Raw genomic sequence first — 20484 nt, 5'->3', positions numbered from 1 at the left:
GAACGACGTCTTGAGCTACTGCGTAGTCCCATATGCTAGCAGTGGTACCCCAATATTCCTGACAGAGACGATGGAATCTCGACACGTCTAATCAACGATGGGGGGTTTGAGAATGGTGGTTGACAATGACACGCACACTAGTAATGACTCAATGCTGAGTGGCTGAATATGGTTTTTGGACACCAGAAAAAGACGAGGACGAGAACCTCAACGGGTCGGCGGCCACGGCAAGCTCAGTTTAGTTATTACCACATCACCTACTTCTTCATTCATCGAGTGGGATGAATGTGGCCCTGTGGAGGGGGGAGGGGGAGAAAAAGTCAAGGCGATTCTTCATGTGCGGGGCACGTCAGGGAAAATAAACAACCCCCGTGACATACACAGTACACAATAAGGTAGATGATGGATATTTTCCTACGATTATCGTGGGCTTCATCCACTCAGATGGTCTTCCGTAGTTGATCGGTACCTGGCCTTGGGTCGCTGCCGACAGCTCGGGACTGGGACCTCGGACACAACTGCTATGGAGTACTGGCAACGACCAGGGACTCGAAGACATGGCAACGAGGAAACACCACCATACCATGGACGAGAGACCCGGGCCCAGAAGACCAAGACGTGGGACGACCTGGACAATGGGGCCGGGCTGTTGACTCGCTCTAGAACTCGGAAGACCCACCGTGGCCAACGGAATCTCGGCCTATCTAAGCTATTCTTAAGTCTTTTTTGAGTCTTTTTTGAGTCTTTGACGAATTCCTATGGTTTGCTGTTCATTGTTTCTCACTTTACTTTGTGTGTAATAAGTCTGAGCCGTCTTATCGTCGCGTGCCAGTGGGGACGGACTCTGAAGCCTTGCTGGGAAATGGGGACGTTTCAATGGAGACAATGAATTCTTCGTATGTAAAGCGTTGCTCTATAGCCGTGCGCTAACATCCAAAAGAGATTCGCGGCGGAGTAGGGGTCGCAGAGGCCAAGGCATGCCGGGAATTGCGAGTGGTTGATTCGTTTCTAGGCATGTCCAGCATGGTTTGACCGCACGTTAGCTGCTGCGGACGCTCATGTAGGTAGATGCGCCGTTGTGGTGCAACTGCTCCGTCAAACGTCTCTGATCCAAAAATGAGAGGGGAGGGGACAAAACTGACTGAGGCATTATACGGGCCGCAAGGTAATGGGGTTGCAGGCGCTAGGGTAGGGTCAAGTTCCGAAAATCGCGATTATGAATCGCAAGGCGGTTTGAGACAGATTACCCGGCCGGTCATCATGAAAGAAATTCAACAATAACCCCGTCCCCAGTGTACGGATCCCGAGTACCGTACCGGAGTAATTCACGGCGTAGCTATTCGCGAATAAGTCGGGCAAACCTCCCCACGAGCGGCGAGCAATAGTAGGGCAGAGCATACATAACAGAGCCAAATAAACTTCGCACGTTCTCCGTTGCGGTCATGGGTGGTTGTAGCCTCGTAGGGAACAGTGCTTTCTCTGCGTCCCGGGTGCCTGAGCAGGTATTCGGGATTCTCGACGTTCCAAGAAATCCCGAGCCCAATATCCCTGACCTGGTTCAGCTTTCTTTTTCCTCTTGTCTCTTGTTGCCCGACCCGACGGTGGGAAACCGGGGTTGTCTTGTTGTTCTCCTCTTCCTTTCTCGACAAAATCGGGGGGGGGGGGGGGCAAACCCCGACGCAACCGCAAGCAGCTGACTGGACTGAGAAGCACCGTAGCAGTCCAGTCTCTCAGTGTCCCCCCTGATCGGAAAGAAGCAGTATCCCTGTCGGCCGGATGTGAATAGCGGACAGGAGGGCTGCAAGCAAAGACCCAGTTGGACCGCGAATGGCAGGCTTGCTAGGATGTGACTTGGCGCAGTGGAAGGAATTCAAACGAGGGGTAGAATTGTCCACATCTTCCAGAAGCATTCCAGCGGGTGGGCTGGAACTTTCGACTGGGGGCCCAGGGACGGTGCACGGCCGCGAGTGAGGTGCAAAGCAGTGGTGCAGGACGATGGCACGGGCAACGAAAAAAGGCGGGTTTTCTGGTGACGTTGTCAATTGCGTCCCCATGTAGGCAGGCAGTTGAAAGTTCTCAAGCTTCGGGCAAGGTCCTGGTCTGCTCCACTACAGGGTCGGAATGGCTCGCAGAGTTGTTTTCAAGATGGAGATGGAGGTGAAGACAAAGTCGATTTGGCTTGGGGTTTGCGGGCGAGGATACCCCGTGGATACTTGGTGATGACGGGACCGAGGACGGCAGTGAGTGAAGTGGATGAAAATAGCTGCTTGGCAAAACGAACGTGAGCTGTATCCGTACACGAGTTGAGGTACGGAGTACGGAGTACCTCCAATAACTTTGGTGTCCTGCCACGGGCATCGGCCGAGTAGTGTACTTGGTAGGCACAGAAAAGGGGGATCGAGGCTTGTGGTGCTTGTTCCGTTTGGGCTCTCGGTGTTTCTGTCGTTTCCTGGTGGACTTTTTCTTTTTCTTCCTTCTTTTTCCCTTTCTGGGTGCTCAGATGCAGGGTACTTGGGCGTCGACCGAGGCAGGCGGCAGGCGTAGGCGCACGCTGAGTTGCTGACCGCCCCCAGACAACCTAAGTCACAAAAGTTGCTTCCGGCATATCGTAGGGGTCTTGGTAGATGAACGGGGCAAGTGAGGAGAAGAGAATGGGAGGCCTTGTCAATTTTGTCTTGTCGTCGCGATGGAAAATTAGGATCCCATCTCACCCAAAAGGGCTCCTTCCCTCTCGAGTGTCGAGTTTGCGCATCAGTCTGGGGTTTGGTTTCGCACGAGTGAGAGTCGGGAAGGAGGGGATGAGGTAATGCGGGGCTCTTTCTCGTACAGACCTAAGGTACCTTAAGGTACCTCAGGTCCGTACCTTGGGTAAGGTACGGGGTGGAGGGAGTTGCGGACTGCGGTCCAGGACCTCGTCACTCGCCCCTTCCGTTCAGCCAGACTTAACAGGTTCAGAGCTCACGTGGAAGGTACAGCTTTGCATCTGCGCATTCCTAAATTCTCAATCTTAACCTGATGGATCCAACTGGGGCCTGCCATTGGACGCCACCGGATCGCCAGCACCGCTTCATCGGTGCAAAGTGCAAGAGCGGTGCCGCGGTGCGAATGCAAACGAGCAGGTGCAGCAAAGTTCGGCAGGCGCAGGCGTAATGTAAGGTAGGCACGCAGGGTCCCAGATGTCCGGCTACCTTCCATACCTAACCTAACCTTACTAGGTACTGTACAGGACTTCACCTTGCAGCTCCATTCCATTACACGCTGCACATCTCAGTTATCCAAACTCAAGTGTTTCGGTCACAACTCGCCTCGGGACCGGGAACCGGCCAAGCTTGTCTTGGCCTCTCCGTCTCTCGGTCCATACCTCATCCTGATCCTTGATACATCCACCTTACCCAATGCCAGAGAATGACAGCCAGACTACCTACCTTAGCTACATGTGCCCAAGGTGGTCTAGCACTCGGGTTAGCACTTCCTGATTCCCTTCGACCTACCTTAGCCCTGCTTAGCCCCAAGCTGTCAGTTGTCACTGCTGCCTCTCGACTTGCACGACTGACCGCATCGCCTTGTCATCGTGATCTGAGCTAGGTATCCGTATCTTGGATAAGGGAGGAAACGCAAAGCTGGTCTGCGGCCTGCCATGCAAGTCTTCCTTTCACTCTTCACTTACAAACTTGCAACGCGGCTGGCGCTAACCCTAACCAGCAAAGACCCAACGGGCAGCGTTTGTCTCTCCTGAGTCTCTTCCTGGCTCAATTACGCAGCTCCGGAAACATTACCGGCGGCATTATGTACTAGCGCCCTCTTCCTTGACTCGTTCGACCGCAAAAGGACATTGAGATTTCACGTATCAAAAACACCAGACGAAAACATGTCCGACACATTCGTAGTCTACGTACACACTGCGGAAACTCGACAAGATTCCGCCGGGGCCTACAAACTCAATCCAGCCATCCCAAGTCTTTTCGCCAGCACGGCGGCATAGCGATTCTTTGTGTTTCCATTCATCACGCTCAGATCCGGACCTGTCATCTGATCCCAGTATCAACCCCTGTTTGGCAAAGACCCTCTAACATCTTTGGGGTATGAATATAATACCCACGCCAAGCATGTGATTGTTGAACCGGTATCCTGGTCCTTGGTCCCGACTGACTCTGTCTCTCACCGTGCCAAACATGGACCAAGACTTGGGCCACCCATGGGAACAAAAGAAAACTTGTGGTGTCGTTGAGCTTAGGAGAGTAAACGACACATTTTCTACGTAAATTGGCAGTCTCCGTCATACTGCATACTGCTACGGCGGTGTAGACGTGCATTGGAGCCTCATTCCCCTCGTCACCGCTTACTTTGGGGCGGGCTTACATGGCAGACAATCCATCAGCTCAGCTGAGCTGCGCCGTCGCTTCGGGCCGGACTCTCTCTAGTCTTTCCAACATCACCACTTCCCGGTTCTTCACAAATCACTCTACTACTCCAAATCTTATCCACACGCGACTGCTGGCTATTACAATAGAGACCGCTGCGAAAGCTTGGTAGATTCAGCAACACTCGAGAGATGTACCGTAGGAAGTCTTACGCTTGGTCGGAAAGCAACGCTCAGACTCGACACATGCCTTTCGCAGCTGTCAGTCCACTGCAATTACCTTTCCCCGGATCCCCTTACCTGCGCTGCCGGACAAGTCACAGTTGGACTGCTTATCTCGACTTCATGCTTTCTCTTATCCACAAATCAGAACATCAGACAATTGACAGGAATTGTCCCGACTCGATCTCATCCCAATGTCTCTCTGACATGCTTCTACGCTCCCTCATTACACGTCGTCTCACCGCTCAACTTGACCTCACCTCAACACCACTCATCCAAGACACCTCGCAACCTGCATCACAGATCGTGGCCTCTCTCCTGACGACCGAACACCCCTGCCGTATGGAGCCTTGCCCTCCTCTTGTCCCACTACAGCCTCGCTGCTGGTCCCAACTGCCGCCCGTTGGGCCAACTCATCTCACCCACACCATCCTCAGCCTGCATCCACACACACACATTCACTCACACACCTCTGCTGTCATGTCCACCGCTCCAATCTTCCGCCGACCTTGATTTTCGTCCTTGTAGTTGTCTGGGGAAAGCTTCCGTGGCCCCGCCGCGGCGAGGGCTAAGTTACAAAACCTGCGCGACGCTTAAGCGCTTAGCCTGACTGAGCTCAAGCTGTATGATCCGGCCCTCGCGGAAAGTGTCGTCCGTGATCCGGAATTAAGGATCCAGAAAGACTTGTGGTAGGCATCGAAAGACTGCCATTGTCTACACTACCAGGACACTTCAAGCAGGTACAAAATTTGGATACACACGCAAACACTGCTTCAATCGGAATCCGCTCTACTCTCATCTCTCGCTTTGGCCTTTTTTGCGCTCGCCCATCTTCTAGCAGGCCCCAGTCCCTCACGATGATGATTGACTTAGAAAAGACTCGCTTTTCAGAGCAGCAGCCGGTAGCGGGATGTAGCGTAAGCCACCACGCGTGGCAGCATTTGGGCAGCCCGGGGTCTAGGAGATCGACTCGCTCTCGGTCCTCAACGGGAAAAATGCTCGTTCTGGCCGGTATGGCCGTCCAACCTTGCAGCTCTCAATGCGCCGCTACCATGTGTCAGGCCCACGCTTCGCTGAGCGTACCGGCGCCGTTCTATGCCAGTCATGAGGGAAGGAAAACGCACAGACATCTCTGGATGGCCCATACCACGCTGGAATTGACGGCGCATGCGACTGGACGTCAACCTACACATGACGGTAGCATTCTCTACATCATCATTCCCAGAACTGGACCTCCAAGGCGTTGCACGCAAGCTGAAGGAAGCTGGCCGACTGTCTTACACATGCGCTGGCTGAACCGCAGCGAGCAAAAGGAAACAGCCGGCTGCCCCCTCCAACTCGTGCTTCCGTGCGCCAGCTGCATATTATTATCTGGGGTTTTCCAAAGGACCACTCATTTGCTGGTTCGTCTCTTCTGCCCACCCCCCTACCGCTGTAACTTGTAACTTGTGATGAGTTGCGCTGCACCTCGCATCAAGTAGCCCGACATGCTCCGTGCTTTCTGCCGTGTAACAACGGCACAGGATGTCACTACAGTATAGCTCATCTTCTTCGAGCCTTTCTCAATATTGGTCACTTCCGAAGGCTGAAGGAATGCGCTAACTTTCACCACCTTTTCGAGAAGAAGCGAGGGTTCCAACGACGGTCACACAACTACCGGGCCAGAGCAGCATGCGCATTTTCTGAAAGTCGCAGTCTTACACTTCGAGAAACAAGTGGTTTTCTATTCTTTAGTGCCAATAATTGACAGCGGAGAGTCTCAAAGTAATCAATGTTTTCGCAGCCTCCAACAAGCACGGCGGCACGGTCACAACGACACCCTGGAAATACCAAGACAAACCGGCCCTCAATTAGCCGCGCCGGTCCGAAATGCCTCCATCGTCCGCACTCCCGAGGTCCACATCGGACCATCAAGGCATCTTTCATCTCATCTTTTCCACTCGTGTCCATTAAAACCGGCCAAGAGACACCTACAATCGACCACCAGCCGGGCGCTAGAAATGGTCTCCACCAAAGCCAACACACGATGGGGAGGATAATACCCAATGCTCAGTAGAAAGTCTTCGGCGTATGTTCACCGAGCATGTTCACACCAGAGTTTGTTTTCTGCTTCATTTCCGGTGACCGGAACGTTGGTTGAAATAAGTCTAGCAAGGGTCTCATCATCCGCCGTTGCAAAAGACAAGGATTCACAATCCCAGCGAGCTGGCTGGGTTCATGGGCCTCGATTTATCCGGCCACTCTTTTCTCTTGGGATTGATCACAAGGAGAAAGTTCGGACCATTGATCATGCTCACTGAAGTTCCCAGACGGCCGAGCATTCGTGTTCTGCCAGCATCGAAACATCAACCGTGGATACTGATTTTTGGCTGATGTTGCTGGCTAGGTACTTCAGTATGCTGTCATGGCGATCCCATGGGCCATTACACTCTGACTGCCTGGCATAGTCTTAATTTCTCCCGTCACCATCACATGGTAGCATGGGGTGACGATACTGCGCGGCCTCACCCGCCCGCTGAGCGCGCTGTCATCTTTAATGCCTGTACTCTGTACTCCGTATCACACAATACGACGGCAACTTTCGCAGGAGAATGCTGTGGGTTGGGCCACGCTCATCCTTTTTCTTCGCGAAAAACTCCATACAGATACCCCAGAGACGCAGAGACGGCCGCCGCCCCCTCCACCCTCCCCTTACCGCTGTGCCGTCCCACGACCCCCAACCCCGGACGCAGAAAAGAGGAGGGCTGCTGACCAACAACCCCGGTTCGAAATCTCACACCGAGACGGGAGTCCCCGGAACCGGTCAGCGCTATGGAGGAAGGATGTCATTCCCGCCCGCTCTCCCTTCCCCCCCATGTGACGGTGACATGCCATGTCGAGTTGTCGATGAAGGCGTGAAACGGGCGCAAAGCGCCTCGCTATCGACGCCGGGGACAAGGGGAAACGTGATTTTGGGGTTTGACCGTTCGCAATAGTCGCTTCTTCACTGCCCTTCAGAGGCACAGAGGCGCAGACTGGGGGGGGGGGGGGGGGGGGGGGGGGGGGGGGGCGGGGGGGGGGCGGCGGCGGGGGGGGGGGGGGGGGGGGCGTGGAGTTGTTTTGTGGGGGGGTTCCCGTGGCCCCGTGGCCCCGCGCGCGGGGGGGGGGGGGGGGGGGGGGGGGGGGGGGGGGGGGGGGGGGGGGGGCAGGATTTCCATCGCATCCCGAGGTCTCTTGCCGGCCGAGGGTCGGTATGTCTGAAGTCGGTCCGACATCATCATGTTGGCTTCCCCTTCCCTCTCGCCTTCGAGATGTAGCAGCCATGCTAGACGATGTCTTCTTCGGTGCCTCGGATTCGGCGACATGGCGACAACCCGCCAACCCGGGGACAAGTTATGTGAACCCGTCGTTGTCGTTACTACTAATCCCCCCATCCCCCCAAGCCTGGCCCATCCCATCACATCACATCCGTCCATCGCCTCTCTCTTGCGAAAGAAAATGGCCGATCCCGTGGAAACACGAGCTATCATAAATCAGGGAACACCAGAAGCGCCAGGAATCGAAGGCGATAGCGGTCGATCGCCCGCTTTTTTTTCGTTGAAGAATTCAATGTTTTCTTCCCCTTCCCCCTTTCCCCCTTGCCTCTTTTCTTTGATCCTGTCCCTTCTATCCGGATCCTACCGGTTAGTGAGAGTTGCCTTTTTGTGGTTGGTCCACGGGTTTAGGTGAGGTGAGGTAAGGAACGTAAGGAACGTAAGGAATCATTGGAATGAATGGAACGAAGCGTGGCCCAGTTTACTAGATTTCAGCTGTAAGCCGGGTAGCATGAGAGGGAGGCCGCTCGAGCTGAATAAACTTGATCCCTTCTCTGCTCTAGCTATTGGGGGAAGATGGGCCAAGTCATGTGAGATGATGTCCGGTCGGGTCAAACTACATACAGTACCTTGGGACGTCAGAATATCAAGGCGCTGACTTAGGTTGAGTGTGGTTTTTTTCTTGGACCGCATTGGGGCCATGGCGTTTCGTCCGTCCCATTGTTTGCCTCTACGCATTTGCAGATTACGCTGAGCTTCATTGGAACAAACGCTCCATTGGAACAAACGCGCGATAATAGCAAAAGCAGTCCAACTGTAAAAGGGGGGAAAAGCTAACCTAACTTTGTTAGGACCATTATCAGCGCAACCTCTGCACACGCTTTCGCAACAGACCGCGTTCTCATGGTGATGCTCCTTTTTCTTGCTCTTATAGAGGAAGGGTATATATGTACTTCATAGGTAGCCATCTGGTCCGCTCTAGGCGGACGGGGGGCTCACGTAAACCGCAACTACTCCTATGATATCTCTTTCCTTCTCGTCACGAAAATACCATCATAACTCAAAGTCCTTCTTGGACTCTCTTCTGCCCTCGAGGCTTCGTCGACCTCGAGCCGTTGGTTATGACCCGGAATCATTGAGCCTCCCTCATCGCCTCAGAATACTCCTACAATTTCCATCACCGGGCCATATACGCTTGCTTCCTCCTGCTCAGTCAATGCTGGTCCCCCCTTTCCCCCTTTCTCCCAAATCATAACGCCTGGTAATGCTGTTGCTTGCTTTGATATACAAGTTATCGAAATTACACATGCTATGCCGCCACAGTCTGCCGATTAAATCATAATTGTTTATATCCTTTCAACCTTTCCATAAGAAGAAAAAAAGGGGTATCTCCATGCTTCATCCCCGGCCGTTAATCCAGTCGTCTTCCTCTTCCGTCAAGTGAAGTAAACCCGACATGCGTCACTCAATCGGTCGACGAGTCCTCAACCTCCAGCCTCTTAGCTGCGGGTTCGCTGTCCCCGTCACTGTCCTCGACATCGTACTTTTCCTGCCACAATTTGCGCAGCACCTGGTACAGGAACAAGTACTGCGACTCAGCTTGGACCATGCTGCGGCGCTGCTCGCGGAGGGCATCGACGGTCGCAAAAATAAGGTCGTCGCCCTCGCCGGCACCATCGTAGTCGTCAAGCGCGCCCTCGTCGAGCTCGCGCATCAAGTGCTCCAGAGTGATGAAAGTGCCTGTTCGTCCTACACCCGCGCTGCAGTGGATGATGCGCGGGTTCTCCGAGGTCGTGTTGTACTCGCGCGACAGACGCATGAGCGTGAAGAAACTGGACAAGTCGTCGACGGCGGGGACGCCAAAGTCGGGCCATTTGGTGTAGAGTAGGTGCCAGACTATGCGGTCCTCTTCCTCGTCGCCTACGCGCAGCAGGAGCTTGCGCACCTCAATGGCGCCGTTCTCGAGGGACAGGAGAGAGTCAAAGGTCAGCGTAGCGCTCCAGCCATCGCTCCAGCCGTCCATCTCGTTGATGACCCAGGGTTCGTGCTCTTCGTCCATTGGCAGGTAAGGGTAGCATTTCACCTGGTTGTTCTCGTAGAAGCTGGTAAGCTGTACGATGACGACGGGATCTGTGAGTTGCTCCGCAATCATGCGCCAGACAAAGTCTAGGGAGTTCTCTGTCGGACCCTGCATCGCAATGTAGCGCAAGGGAGGGAGCTCCTTATTCGAGGGAGAAGAGAGGGATATCGTCGAGGCGTTGACGTAGTCGAGCTCTTCTGCAGGCACGCGCAGTTTTATGCGGTTGTGGTTCCAGGGCTTGATGTTGAAGTAACGATCTTGCGGGCCTCTGCGCATGTCAACCTGCTTGTAAGAGCCCCATTTCGTGGTCTCGTCAGCATCGGGAGCCATGCCGGCAGCCAGACGGATGCGTTCCTGCCATACTAGCTCCTGGAACTTATTGTCTAAATCTGCAGGAATCCCAGCAGTTAGTTCCCGACCGGCGCCTCCCAGTCTGCGACGAGACGGAGGTTTCGTACCTGGTACGGAAAGGTTCAAGAAGGCCGGTATTCTCGGCTTGGGCCTGAAGCTTTCGTGGCTGCTCTTCCCGGACGAGGCCGAGTCGTCTTTGCTGCCAGCGCCAACACCACCACCACTGCCATCCTTATCTTTTGGCCTCGGGGACGAGGTGATGCCGTCGTGGGAGACGATCGCGGGGGGCGGCGACTGCGGCAGGGAGGCCGGAGGAGGGGATCGTAAGCGCTTGCCGGAGCTGCGCAGGTGCAGACCGCGGAAAGCGGACTTGCGCAGGCCGGGCTTGGTCGGGGTCGGGGACCGGCCGCCAGTGACGGTGACGGTTGTGGAAGGGTATATTTGCTGAGGCGGCTGTTGTTCGTCGATGCCGTTTCGGGACGGAGAGGTCTTTACGTCTGTGGTGGAGATTGTCGGGATCTTTGGTTTTCTGCGAAACTTGGGGAGGTGGTCCATTTTGAACCCAGCTACCGTAGTGCGAGACGTGGCGAAGGAGCGTCGGGTGAAGCGAAGTGGACGAGTCGGATGGAGCGGCGGGAAAGCGACGAGACGCAAGGCAACGAGAAGGGAGTACGTTTGCTCAACAGTGAGGCTGACGAGCGTGAAGTTGTGGTTTTGCAGCGGCTGGCTGGGGGCGTGGCGCGAAGGGTTCGGGTTGGTTATGTACTATGGCCGTGAGCCTGTGAGGTAGGCAGGAATGTCGTCAGGGTTTTTTGGCAGGCAGGGCGCGGGCGAAGGGCGGCACACGGCGGGCACCCTACAGGAAAGTCTTTCTTTTTTTGGAATTCGGGGGCGGCCCAGCAGGTCGGGCAGCTGCAGCAAGTACTCCGTGAGGTACCTTAACGAGCAACAAGCAAGCGGCCCAGCAGCAGCTTTAAGCGCGGGTTGGGGTAAGACGTTCGGAGTATTAAGGGGAATTTCGTCCTTCTTGTTGGTTGGCTTGTGTCGTCCAAAAGGGGATGGACGTGTGTGCGTGTGTGTGTAAGGTGTGTTTATGCACGTGTGAGAGAGTTAGAGTCAGAGAGACTGTGTGAGAGCGTGAGAGAGAGGGGTGGCTGAAGGATGAAGTTTTGTTGTGAGGAAGAGTCGTGCGTTGGGCGTCGTGATAATTAAACAGCAAGTACGGAGTATGGAGCTAAAGAAGAAGAAGAAGAGTGGTCCGTAGTAATAATAAAGTAGTAGTGGTGGGTGGTGGTAAGGAGAGAACGGAACGGAACGAAACTAAAGATGAAAAGTGTCGTTCCTGGCGATCTAAAGTGGTCGCATGGATGGACCTCTGAGGGGGAGTGGGAAAGTTCGTGCGTCACGAGTCCGAGTTTGGTTGTGTGGTTGTGTCACTCGGGAGGCACGTGCCGAAGGATGCCCGTCAGGAGATGCCAGATGGGCAGAAATGCAGGGTAGCGTGGTCTTTTGTTGCTGTTATGGGTGACCAAGGTGTAGTAGTGCTGCGCGGATAGTAGTACCTCTTGAAAAGACTTGAGAGAGACGAGAAAGAAGGAAGGAAAGATGAAGAGAAGAGAGATACAGAGCAGTAGATGGAAACAAGAGAACCCGTTACCCGAGGAGGGCTCGGAAGAGGAAATTGCCACGATGAGAAGAAGGTAGAAATTTTGATTGTAATAATAAAAAAGGCGGGTATCCGTTCGGATTACGGGTACTCCAACGAAGATGCTCTCTTCCTCCCTCTCTCTCTTTATTTCTCCCCTTGTCGGTTCCCCGGGAACTGGGAGCGAACCTAGTCCAAGTGTCCCACCCCACGGCGGAACGCGAATTAGCAACCTGGAAGCGGCAGACGGCTAAGGCTAGCAGCTAAGCAGAGTAGCAGAGAAGTGGGAGACGATGGGAAGAGGTGTCAACATGAGGCGTACATACAGACTCGCAAACACACCGTCCTTGACAGAAAGAATAGGAGGTCGCGGTAAGACGGTCCAGATGTTGGGTGATTCCCTGGAGTCCTCCTGCGTAAGGAAAAAGAAAGAAAGGTAGGTAAAAGTCCACTCCCCCCGTTGCAACGCTCTGTTTCCGCGCCGAAGGAAGGCAACCGACGGGGGGAGGACATCGATTGGGCGAGAAGAATCGAAGCCGAATCAGCGTTCCATGGATCAAAGGTCGAACCGGCGATGCAAAGTCGCCATTGTAACAGGGGGTGGCAGCAGAGCAGGGGGATGAACGACATCTGGATCGAACATTGGAACGTTTGCCCATGTTCTGCAATCTCGGGCAGTGCAGCCAGTGCACGGCTTCTTGGTCCGCCGAATCCTCGGGAGACCAATGAATTCTAACGGATACGTACCTACCTTACAGGCTATACTGAGGTAGTCATTCTGGAAGGCGGGGTGGGGGGGGGAGGGGGAGTCCCTTGCCCCTGCCCCTTCCGCCTGCGAAAGTACGGATACACTGCTGTGTAAATGGAAAGAGAGACCTGGGAAGGGCCCACTGTTTTCTTTGCCTTAGCCTCCCGCCCTGCCGCCGCGTCCCGAGGAACTGGAAGCACCGCTGCACTGCGTGCCTGCCTGCCCGCTGTTGAGGCTGCTGCCACCGTTCCACCGTACCACCTTCCCAGGCAATGGAAGGCAAGGCCAGGAACCCAGCAGGTTCTTGCCTTTGATTCAAGGTTTCTGTCAGGTTCGAACCGCGCTTCGAAACGGAAAGGGGGCCACGCAAGTTTTGAACGGTTACACCGTCGGCAGTTCCGTCTACCACGGTTCATGAAGGGAGACGGATGCATACCTACCGTATTCTTGTCACCGTCCGCGTTTGTGCTAGAATTTCTAGCTGAGTGAAGCTCTAACACGGCAGAGAATCAAGCTTCGAGCCAGCGAGTCTACCTTTCCCCCATGACGGCTGACGGCCGCTGTCGCTAAAAACCTAGGCGACTAGGTAAAACCTTACCTCTCTTGCAGAACTTGGTTGTAGCATAAGAGGCGCGCTTATTGGAAATATCGGGTCCCATTCTCGGATCGTCCCATTTGTCCGGCCTGCGCCCGACGATATCTGGTTTCTAGAGTTTGAGAGTCTGCCGATCACCTGGACGCGCTATCGAATCAGCCGCCCGTACCTTACAGATCAGGTAGATGCCCGATGTGCATGCGTATCTGTACGGAAACACATACATACATACTCTACCTCTCCATGCGTTGCCCAACTCTCTCTCCACCGGCTAACGCAAGTTCGTTGAATAAAAGTCTGTACGGAGTACGGATACTGAGTAGCACCAGGAAACCGTTCCTCGTCACGCTTGCTACTGCAGGCCAGCTGCAGCAACTTAGTAGCGTAGCCCCCCCGTGCCCCCCTCTTGGCCGTTGGGCATGTCAGAGTCAGGCACGTCGCATTTCTCTCTAGCGTTGTTCTGGGTGGCGCTACCTACGGGATAATAGATCCTAATGGCCCGCCGCCCGCCCGCCTCAGCTGACGACTAACGCGCACCCTCCCCGCTCCCGTCTCTCCCGCTGTGCGTATGCGGGATTGTGTTGGTTCGGGGGTTTTCCGACCTTTCGTGTTCAGCTGTTGGGGGAGGGTGTGAGAGAGTCATGTCGTCGCGTTGCATCCGGGTTATTGGCCCGTACGAGGGGAAGGGAAAGGGAAGGCGAGGTGCTAAGTTTAGCTGCGAGCATTCATCCCTACAACTTAGACGTTGTTGGTTCCTTCATCTTGTCGACGTATTGAGTATCGCTCTTGTTCAGCTGAGTAGCTGACTGGCTTACGTTGAGTATGTCCTCCATCGAGTCATAAACCTGGAATGCAACCAAGGCCTTCTGGAAGAAGTCTCGTTCGGGTAGAACTTCCTCCGCGACTGATGGGAGAGAACCTGTCACTTCTTCAAGCCGGCGTTGCCAAGACCCGGCTATTGAGGTAAGTGTAGTACACCACTACCTACAACACACCTGCTTGGGACCGCCGTCATCTCAGCTTTCCGGCAGAGTTTCTCTTGCGCCGCCAGAGTGTATCCGATAGACCACCCACTCCATTTCTGACAGGTAACGCGCGTCAAAAGGACAAAGGGTCAACGGCTACAATTACTATGACTATGACTGTGTGAATATGACATGGATACGGATTCTCGGATAACCCAGACTCGATACCTGTCCACAGCGTCTGACCAGCAAACCCGAAGATTTCTCTCTTCTGAATCGGACAGGTAGATAGATAGACATCATTCGATGGAACGGAAATCTGAACAGCGGTCCCCCCCCTTTTTCCCCCTTCTCTCCGTGGTTCGAAGCCACCTGCCAAGCCATAGATCAGACTTCAGATGATTCACCATCCTGCGCTAGACAAAAAGAAGCAACATCAACGCCGATAAACGGCAAAACCCCGGGTCCAACACATGGATCGAGGTACATGTAGGTAGCTTGTCAAAAGATTGCGATAAAGTGTGAGTTGAATTTCCTTGCCAAGATTTCTGGCGCGTTTCGATGCGGGGAATATAGAGTCTCTCCGATATATCGACGAGATGCTCCGCGGATGACCCGAGTATGGTTTCTGAGAAGGTCTCCGAGGAAGCCTTGGAGCTTTCTCCCTGTATCTCCCCTCTTCCTATAGTTGTAATTACAAGGTTTTATATCCTTACAAGCTGTGAAAGCCACCCGATACCTAATAGTACAGTTCATCGCGCCCCTCTCATTCGTGCGTTGGTAGCCGATTTAAGAGACGACGACGACGACGCCCGGCCAAAAGTCATGAAACATGCCACAATAGCCGCCCATTTGAAGCCCATTCCGTCGTTCTACCCACCCCAAAGAGCCTCTTCAAACAGCAGAGTACGCGGCCGTCACGAACCGCCCACACTCCACCCTCTGCTCCAGACTAACCTTCCTGCCCTTGCCGTCCTTACCCAGCCGGACCGTCTGCCGCGGCGTGAGCTGGAACCGGTGCACCTCGCCCCCGCGACCGTTGACGGCGTCCCCTGCCCCACCGTCCAGGGCGCCAATGTACGCCGGCGCGTTGAGGTTGCTGCGCTTACCCGTGCCGAGCTGGTAGTGCTCGTTGCCGCCCCAGAAGAGCACGTCAGCGCCCCAGTTGGTGTCATTGTCCGAGGACCGCGTTGTCGCGCCCGTCCGCGTGACGTTGTCCATGGTCGCCGAGACGTGCGTCGCGCCGACAGAGACGTTGGCGAGGCGGATGGGGGCCATGCGGTTGGCCTTTTCGTCGAACTCGAAGAGCGAGGAGAGGGCCTTCACTTTTGCCGGCCCCGGGGTAACGTGCGTCCACTTGCCGGTGCCTAGGGATCCGTAGACGCCCTGACCGCAGGCCCAGAAGTCGGCCGTGACGCGCGGCATGCGGCGGGCGGGGGCGATGTCGCCGGTGACGGACGCTGCTGGTGCGAAGGGGTTCTCGTTGACGGCTTCGGTGGCGTCTACGGTGAAGAAGGTGTTGTTGCCGCCGGCAGAGATGGAAGTGATCATAGGGACGAGGCCCGTGTTGGCGTAGAGTTTGGCGGTGGGGAGGAGGGAAGGGACGTCGACTCTCTGGTAGCCCTGGTCCGCCGGCAGGCCGAGCTGGCCGTACGTGTTGTCGCCGAATGTGAAGAGTTTGCCGTCCTTGTCAAGGGCGGCGGAATGGAAGTCGCCGGCGGCGATCTTGGCGATGGAGAAGCCCGAGAGGCCGGTGATCTCCTGGGGCTGGTCAAAGGGGCCGGCCGGGCGGGACGTCCAGCTCAGGCCGGGGATGCCCATCTGGCCCTTGGAGGGGTACTCTGCCGTGCTCGAGGCCGCGGAGAAGACGCGGCCCTTTGAGGTGAGGAGGAGGCTGTGCTGGAGACCGCTGCTGATGTCTGTTACTTTCTCACCCCAGGCGAGGTTCTTGGGGGTCAGGTCTCTGGCCTTGACGGACTGAGATTCGGGCGAGCTCCAAAAGGGGATCCAGGATGATGATGACTGCTGAGGCTGCTGTAACTGCTTTCCTGCTGCGAGGCCGGTCTTTGATGCCGGGACCGAGTATACTGATCCGCTGGAGGTGAGTGCGATGATGCGGTCGTTGGAGATGGAAATCTTGGAAATGTCTTTGCCCTTGAGCGTCTCGACGGGCGAAGGATCAGTATTCGAGAAGCCCAGGCCCCATTGGACGAGATCGCCCTTCTCCGTGACAGCAGCGCCAAAATCTTGACACAGTTTGATGTCCCTCAGCAGCTGGCCGTCGAAATACTTGATCCGTCTCGGGAGCTTGACGAGAGTCTCCTTGGATTGTGGGTCAATCACTTTGCCAACGTTGCTTCCCCAGGCATACACGCCCGGGTTCTCCCAGCTCTGCTTGACCTGGAGATGCTGCGAGCTAATGAGATCGCGGTTCTCCTCCTTTGACTGGGCCGCCTTCCTCGCCTCCTCAAACTTGATCTCGGCCTTTTGGTACTTTGGCTTCCGCACGTCGGGTGATTCCTTTTCAACCTCGGAGCCAAAGTATTGCTTCAGGGGTCCGTTGAAGTAGTCGTCGGCATAGTACAGGACACCAGCAGTTCCTGCGGTCAGAAGCAATGCCTTTCCCTTGCCCATGCCCGACCTATCACCAGCCCGGCGAGGCCCGGAGCTGGCGTAGCGACGAGCTACAGCAGCGCATCTCTGGGCTGTAAGAGAAGTGCCTGCGTTGCGTGCAGCTGCCCTGTAAGCCTTCATTTTCGGGCTCACGAGAGTTGATTGGACAAAATGGTATCAGTGCAATTATGTTTGGGATGATGAGAGCATTAAGTAAAGGATTGCAGTGAGATGAGAAAGAAAGGCCCTTCCTGGGTGAGGAAGTGAAGTGAGGTGAGGTGAGGTGTAGTCGCTTACAGGTCGTGAGGTCATCAACGAAAACTAAAACTTCGATTCGCCCAGCACTTAGCTTAATCTGCTCAGTAGACTTTCCCGAACCCTTGCCAGTGCAGGGACCGTGCGCCCCGCTGCGGGTGAGCATGCGGGCCCCACTTTGTACCTCTGAGCTCCAACCGCTCGCAATTGGGGCCAATGATTTTCCGCCCAGTTTACGCCCAAGGGAGCTGAGCTGTCCCGTTTGGAGCGGTGGTGGGAGCCACCGACCCGGCGCCATATCGGGGCCCTCTTCACGCCAGAGCTTCCCTTCACTCTCAACCCCAGTCCCGGAAGCCCCTCCACGACTTTGAGGCGAAGCTACGATGTACGACGATTCTTGGTACAGCTTCGTGCCGGAGGTGGCCAAGAAAGCTAGCACGGCTGCCCAAGGCCCAGGCCATCGTCGCAAAGAGTCGCTGTTGCAACAGTCCAATGTTAGCTCCCAAACCCCACTACCGTCACCATAACCATCACCACCGCAACGGCGTGCTGACAGTTGATGTTACCATAAGGGTATTCCCCAAGCTTCTAATGCGCCAGAGGCTCTCGACGAAATCTTCGAAGAGATTGAAGACCGAAACACACCCCCGGAAGCCGAGGTCTTGCGCCGCGCAAAGTCCTATTCGGACTTCTACCACGTCGTTCGGGCCCAATTAGCTAAGGATGAGCAACACAAGAGGCGCAGGCGGAAGAAGGAAAAGACATGGGATGCGCTAGATATTGCGACAGACGTTGCCGAATCCAAGACCGGACCTCGCCCGGTTCATCGCCAGTACGAGGGGGAACTGCTTGAGGCTAGTCAGCAAGAATACCTGTGAGTAGGGAACAGCTACGCACGAAACTTGCCCTTTTTAATCACTAGAGCAGACTGTACAAGGACCAACTGACGCTCACCGAACGGCATCTCGACATGCTCATCGACGATACCAACCAAGCGCTCAAGCTGTTGACAACATTGTCTGAATCGTTCCAATCCGTCGAAGCACAGACGAGTTCGTTCCAGTCGCAGTGCGAGGACCTATTGTCGGAACAGCACAGGCTCGAGAAACTTGCAGACGAGGTCGGCACTGATCTTCACTTCTACGCATACCTCGATAATGTCTCTAGGAGACTCAATGCTCCTGGCGCTGGACGTCTGGTTGATGATGAATCTTTCGGCGAGATCTTGAGGAACCTAGATTCTTGTATCGGCTTCATGTCGAAACACGTGAGTATTTCTGCGATGAAGGGTATTCGCGAATCGAGGTTGATTGACAAATCTAGACGACGTACCGTGACGCCGAGTCCTATCTGGCTCGATACGAGGCTTTGCTGACCAAGGCACTCCATCTTCTCGAAGTCGGTTTCACCAATAGACTGGAGAGCATCTCCTCCGAGATCGCAAGCCAGATTGTTGGCACCAAGTCCGAGGCCACCCGTCATGCTTTGGCATACGGGCGTTTCGAGGAGATGATCCTTGATTCTTACTCTCTAATCCCTAATATCCACAAAGTGATCAACAGCGTGTACGACGAATACGGGCTTCCGATCACTGGCGTTGCCAAGGACATCTACTCGAATACCACGAGCAATCTCTTCAGCTCTTACCTGGCTGTTCGAGACCGCGACTTGAAGCCCATAGTGCAGCACGACCAGGACGAGTTCAAAAAGGAGATCAAAGATCTTTCCGTCGAGACAGCTTCGAGGAATTACATCAAGCAGAGCTTCGAACGCGCGTTCAATGAAGCCAATCTATTCGCCAAAATCTTCGGTCTGGATCTACAGTGGAGCTCCGATCCGGAGTCGGCATATGGGGTCCTCAAGTCTAACCAGAGGTCGCTCGTCAACCCCGCGAATCTCGTCCAGTTGGCCGCCAATCTCAATGCTGCACTGCAGACTGCGGACCTCGATACGATCTGTAGTGTGGTCGGCTGGCTGACCAATGAGTATCTGGTTCTCGACTACGACGAGGAAGAATCTCCCTTCGCGCGTCAATGCCGTGAACTCAGTGCCAGACTCTTGACCGAACATTTATGGGTCTTTACAGACAACGCATTTGAGGCGGAGATCACAAAGACGATCGCCAAGGCCACGGTTAAAGATGAGTCTCTTACTATCGGCCCAGTGGTCGGCGGCGTTTCTTCTTCAAATGCCTTCCCCCCAGTTAAGCAAGCGCTCAAGCTTTTGGCCAAGTATGACCAAGCCATGCCCAAGGAACGAAGTGTAAGTTTATAGCCCCCGGGTATCGACTATTTGGAGTGGAATTAATCATCCCACAGCAAAAGAACAGCCAGGTCATCTTCAAGATCGTCCGGGAAACTATTCAGATACTACAACGCGCCGAGGCGCGGATCAAATCCATCAAGGCAGGCACGGACGCCGATCTGTTCATGGTGAAGAACCTCCTCATCATCAAAAACGAGCTCGTCTCTCTAGAAATTGGAGACATCCGAGGCGACACGGCCGCCATGCAACATTTCGGTCACATCTGGGACAACCTCAGCCCCCAGAACTGGATGGGTTTCGTCAGCAACATCATTGGCGGCTCCCTTTGGTCCCGAGGAGCGACGGCAGGCGCGGCGACTGTCACCGCCAAGACGTTGACGGTCGAGGACATGAGCGAGCAGCTGGACGAGCTGCTGAGGCAGTCTATTGTCGCCTTCACGCAGCGCTGGGGCGGACTGACGAACGATGCAAGGGCTAGGAAACCTGGTGTCAAGCCCATTGGCAAGGTCGAAAAGGAGCTGGATGAGGTGCTGTTGAGGGCTTTTAGCAATCAGCCCGAGGTGATTGCGAAGCTGAAGGAGGCGATTGAGATTAATGCGCAGGCGCAGGAGAAGGCGCAAGAGGAAAAGAAGGGAATTAGAAGGTACTGACGGGTTTATCGATGACCGTACTTAACAGAGGTACGTATGGTCGAGAGTGAAATGAGACACCTGGTGAAATGCCATATTCACATGTTGCTTGGTCTCAGGATTCCCACATTTGACAATATTTCATCTCATGAGTATCTTCGTAGAGAGCATTGAACTTCAGATGGCAGGCTATCATTTTTCTCGGTTCTAAGTGCCCAACCTCCATGACCCCAGCTAGCTTTCAATGCTGCACCTCACGTCCGGGACAGCGGAACATTGAGTGTTAAAGCCATAAGCAAGCACCGATGTTGGGGTGCGGCACGCGGTCAGCGCCAACCTGGGCGCAGTCAGCAGTTGCCTTGTTCTGCATGCCGCCTGATGAACCGGCTGCAGTCTGCAGATGATGTGTGTTCTTGCCGCGCCACTTGAAATGTCACCCTCCTCGATCCAACACGGCAGTTCA

General features: G+C 54.8%; 6 protein-coding genes across 6 annotated transcripts; 3 read left to right on the top strand and 3 right to left on the bottom strand.

Moving 5' to 3' along the window:
- Positions 1–4552: 4552 nt before the first annotated feature.
- On the top strand, positions 4553–5095 carry CABS01_15069 (uncharacterized protein; the record flags this gene model as incomplete). Its single annotated transcript, XM_060548407.1, has 1 exon — positions 4553–5095. One exon carries the CDS (start codon positions 4553–4555, stop codon positions 5093–5095), a length of 543 nt encoding a protein of 180 aa, XP_060392234.1.
- Positions 5096–7173: 2078 nt separating this feature from the next.
- Positions 7174–7557, top strand: CABS01_15068 (uncharacterized protein; the record flags this gene model as incomplete). The annotated part of the gene is made up of 1 exon (XM_060548406.1): positions 7174–7557. The coding sequence occupies one exon, from the start codon at positions 7174–7176 to the stop codon at positions 7555–7557; it is 384 nt and encodes a 127-aa protein (XP_060392233.1).
- A 1783-nt stretch (positions 7558–9340) lies between these two features.
- On the bottom strand, positions 9341–10861 carry CABS01_15067 (protein-tyrosine phosphatase; the record flags this gene model as incomplete). Its single annotated transcript, XM_060548405.1, has 1 exon — positions 9341–10861. One exon carries the CDS (start codon positions 10859–10861, stop codon positions 9341–9343), a length of 1521 nt encoding a protein of 506 aa, XP_060392232.1.
- A 1396-nt stretch (positions 10862–12257) lies between these two features.
- On the bottom strand, positions 12258–12581 carry CABS01_15066 (uncharacterized protein; the record flags this gene model as incomplete). Its single annotated transcript, XM_060548404.1, has 1 exon — positions 12258–12581. The coding sequence occupies one exon, from the start codon at positions 12579–12581 to the stop codon at positions 12258–12260; it is 324 nt and encodes a 107-aa protein (XP_060392231.1).
- Positions 12582–15153: 2572 nt separating this feature from the next.
- On the bottom strand, positions 15154–17013 carry CABS01_15065 (uncharacterized protein; the record flags this gene model as incomplete). The annotated part of the gene is made up of 1 exon (XM_060548403.1): positions 15154–17013. One exon carries the CDS (start codon positions 17011–17013, stop codon positions 15154–15156), a length of 1860 nt encoding a protein of 619 aa, XP_060392230.1.
- A 497-nt stretch (positions 17014–17510) lies between these two features.
- Positions 17511–20042, top strand: CABS01_15064 (Sec34-like family protein; the record flags this gene model as incomplete). The annotated part of the gene is made up of 5 exons (XM_060548402.1): positions 17511–17621; positions 17700–18001; positions 18055–18394; positions 18451–19389; positions 19446–20042. The coding sequence occupies 5 exons, from the start codon at positions 17511–17513 to the stop codon at positions 20040–20042; spliced, it is 2289 nt and encodes a 762-aa protein (XP_060392229.1).
- Between the last annotated feature and the right edge of the window lie 442 nt (positions 20043–20484).

This window comes from Colletotrichum abscissum, assembly GCF_030869225.1.
Source record: "Colletotrichum abscissum strain IMI 504890 chromosome Unknown Scaffold_61.1, whole genome shotgun sequence".
Classification (NCBI taxonomy): Eukaryota; Fungi; Ascomycota; class Sordariomycetes; order Glomerellales; family Glomerellaceae; genus Colletotrichum; species Colletotrichum abscissum.
Note: the sequence above shows the minus strand (reverse complement) of the source record. Positions and strands in the feature narration are given on the sequence as shown.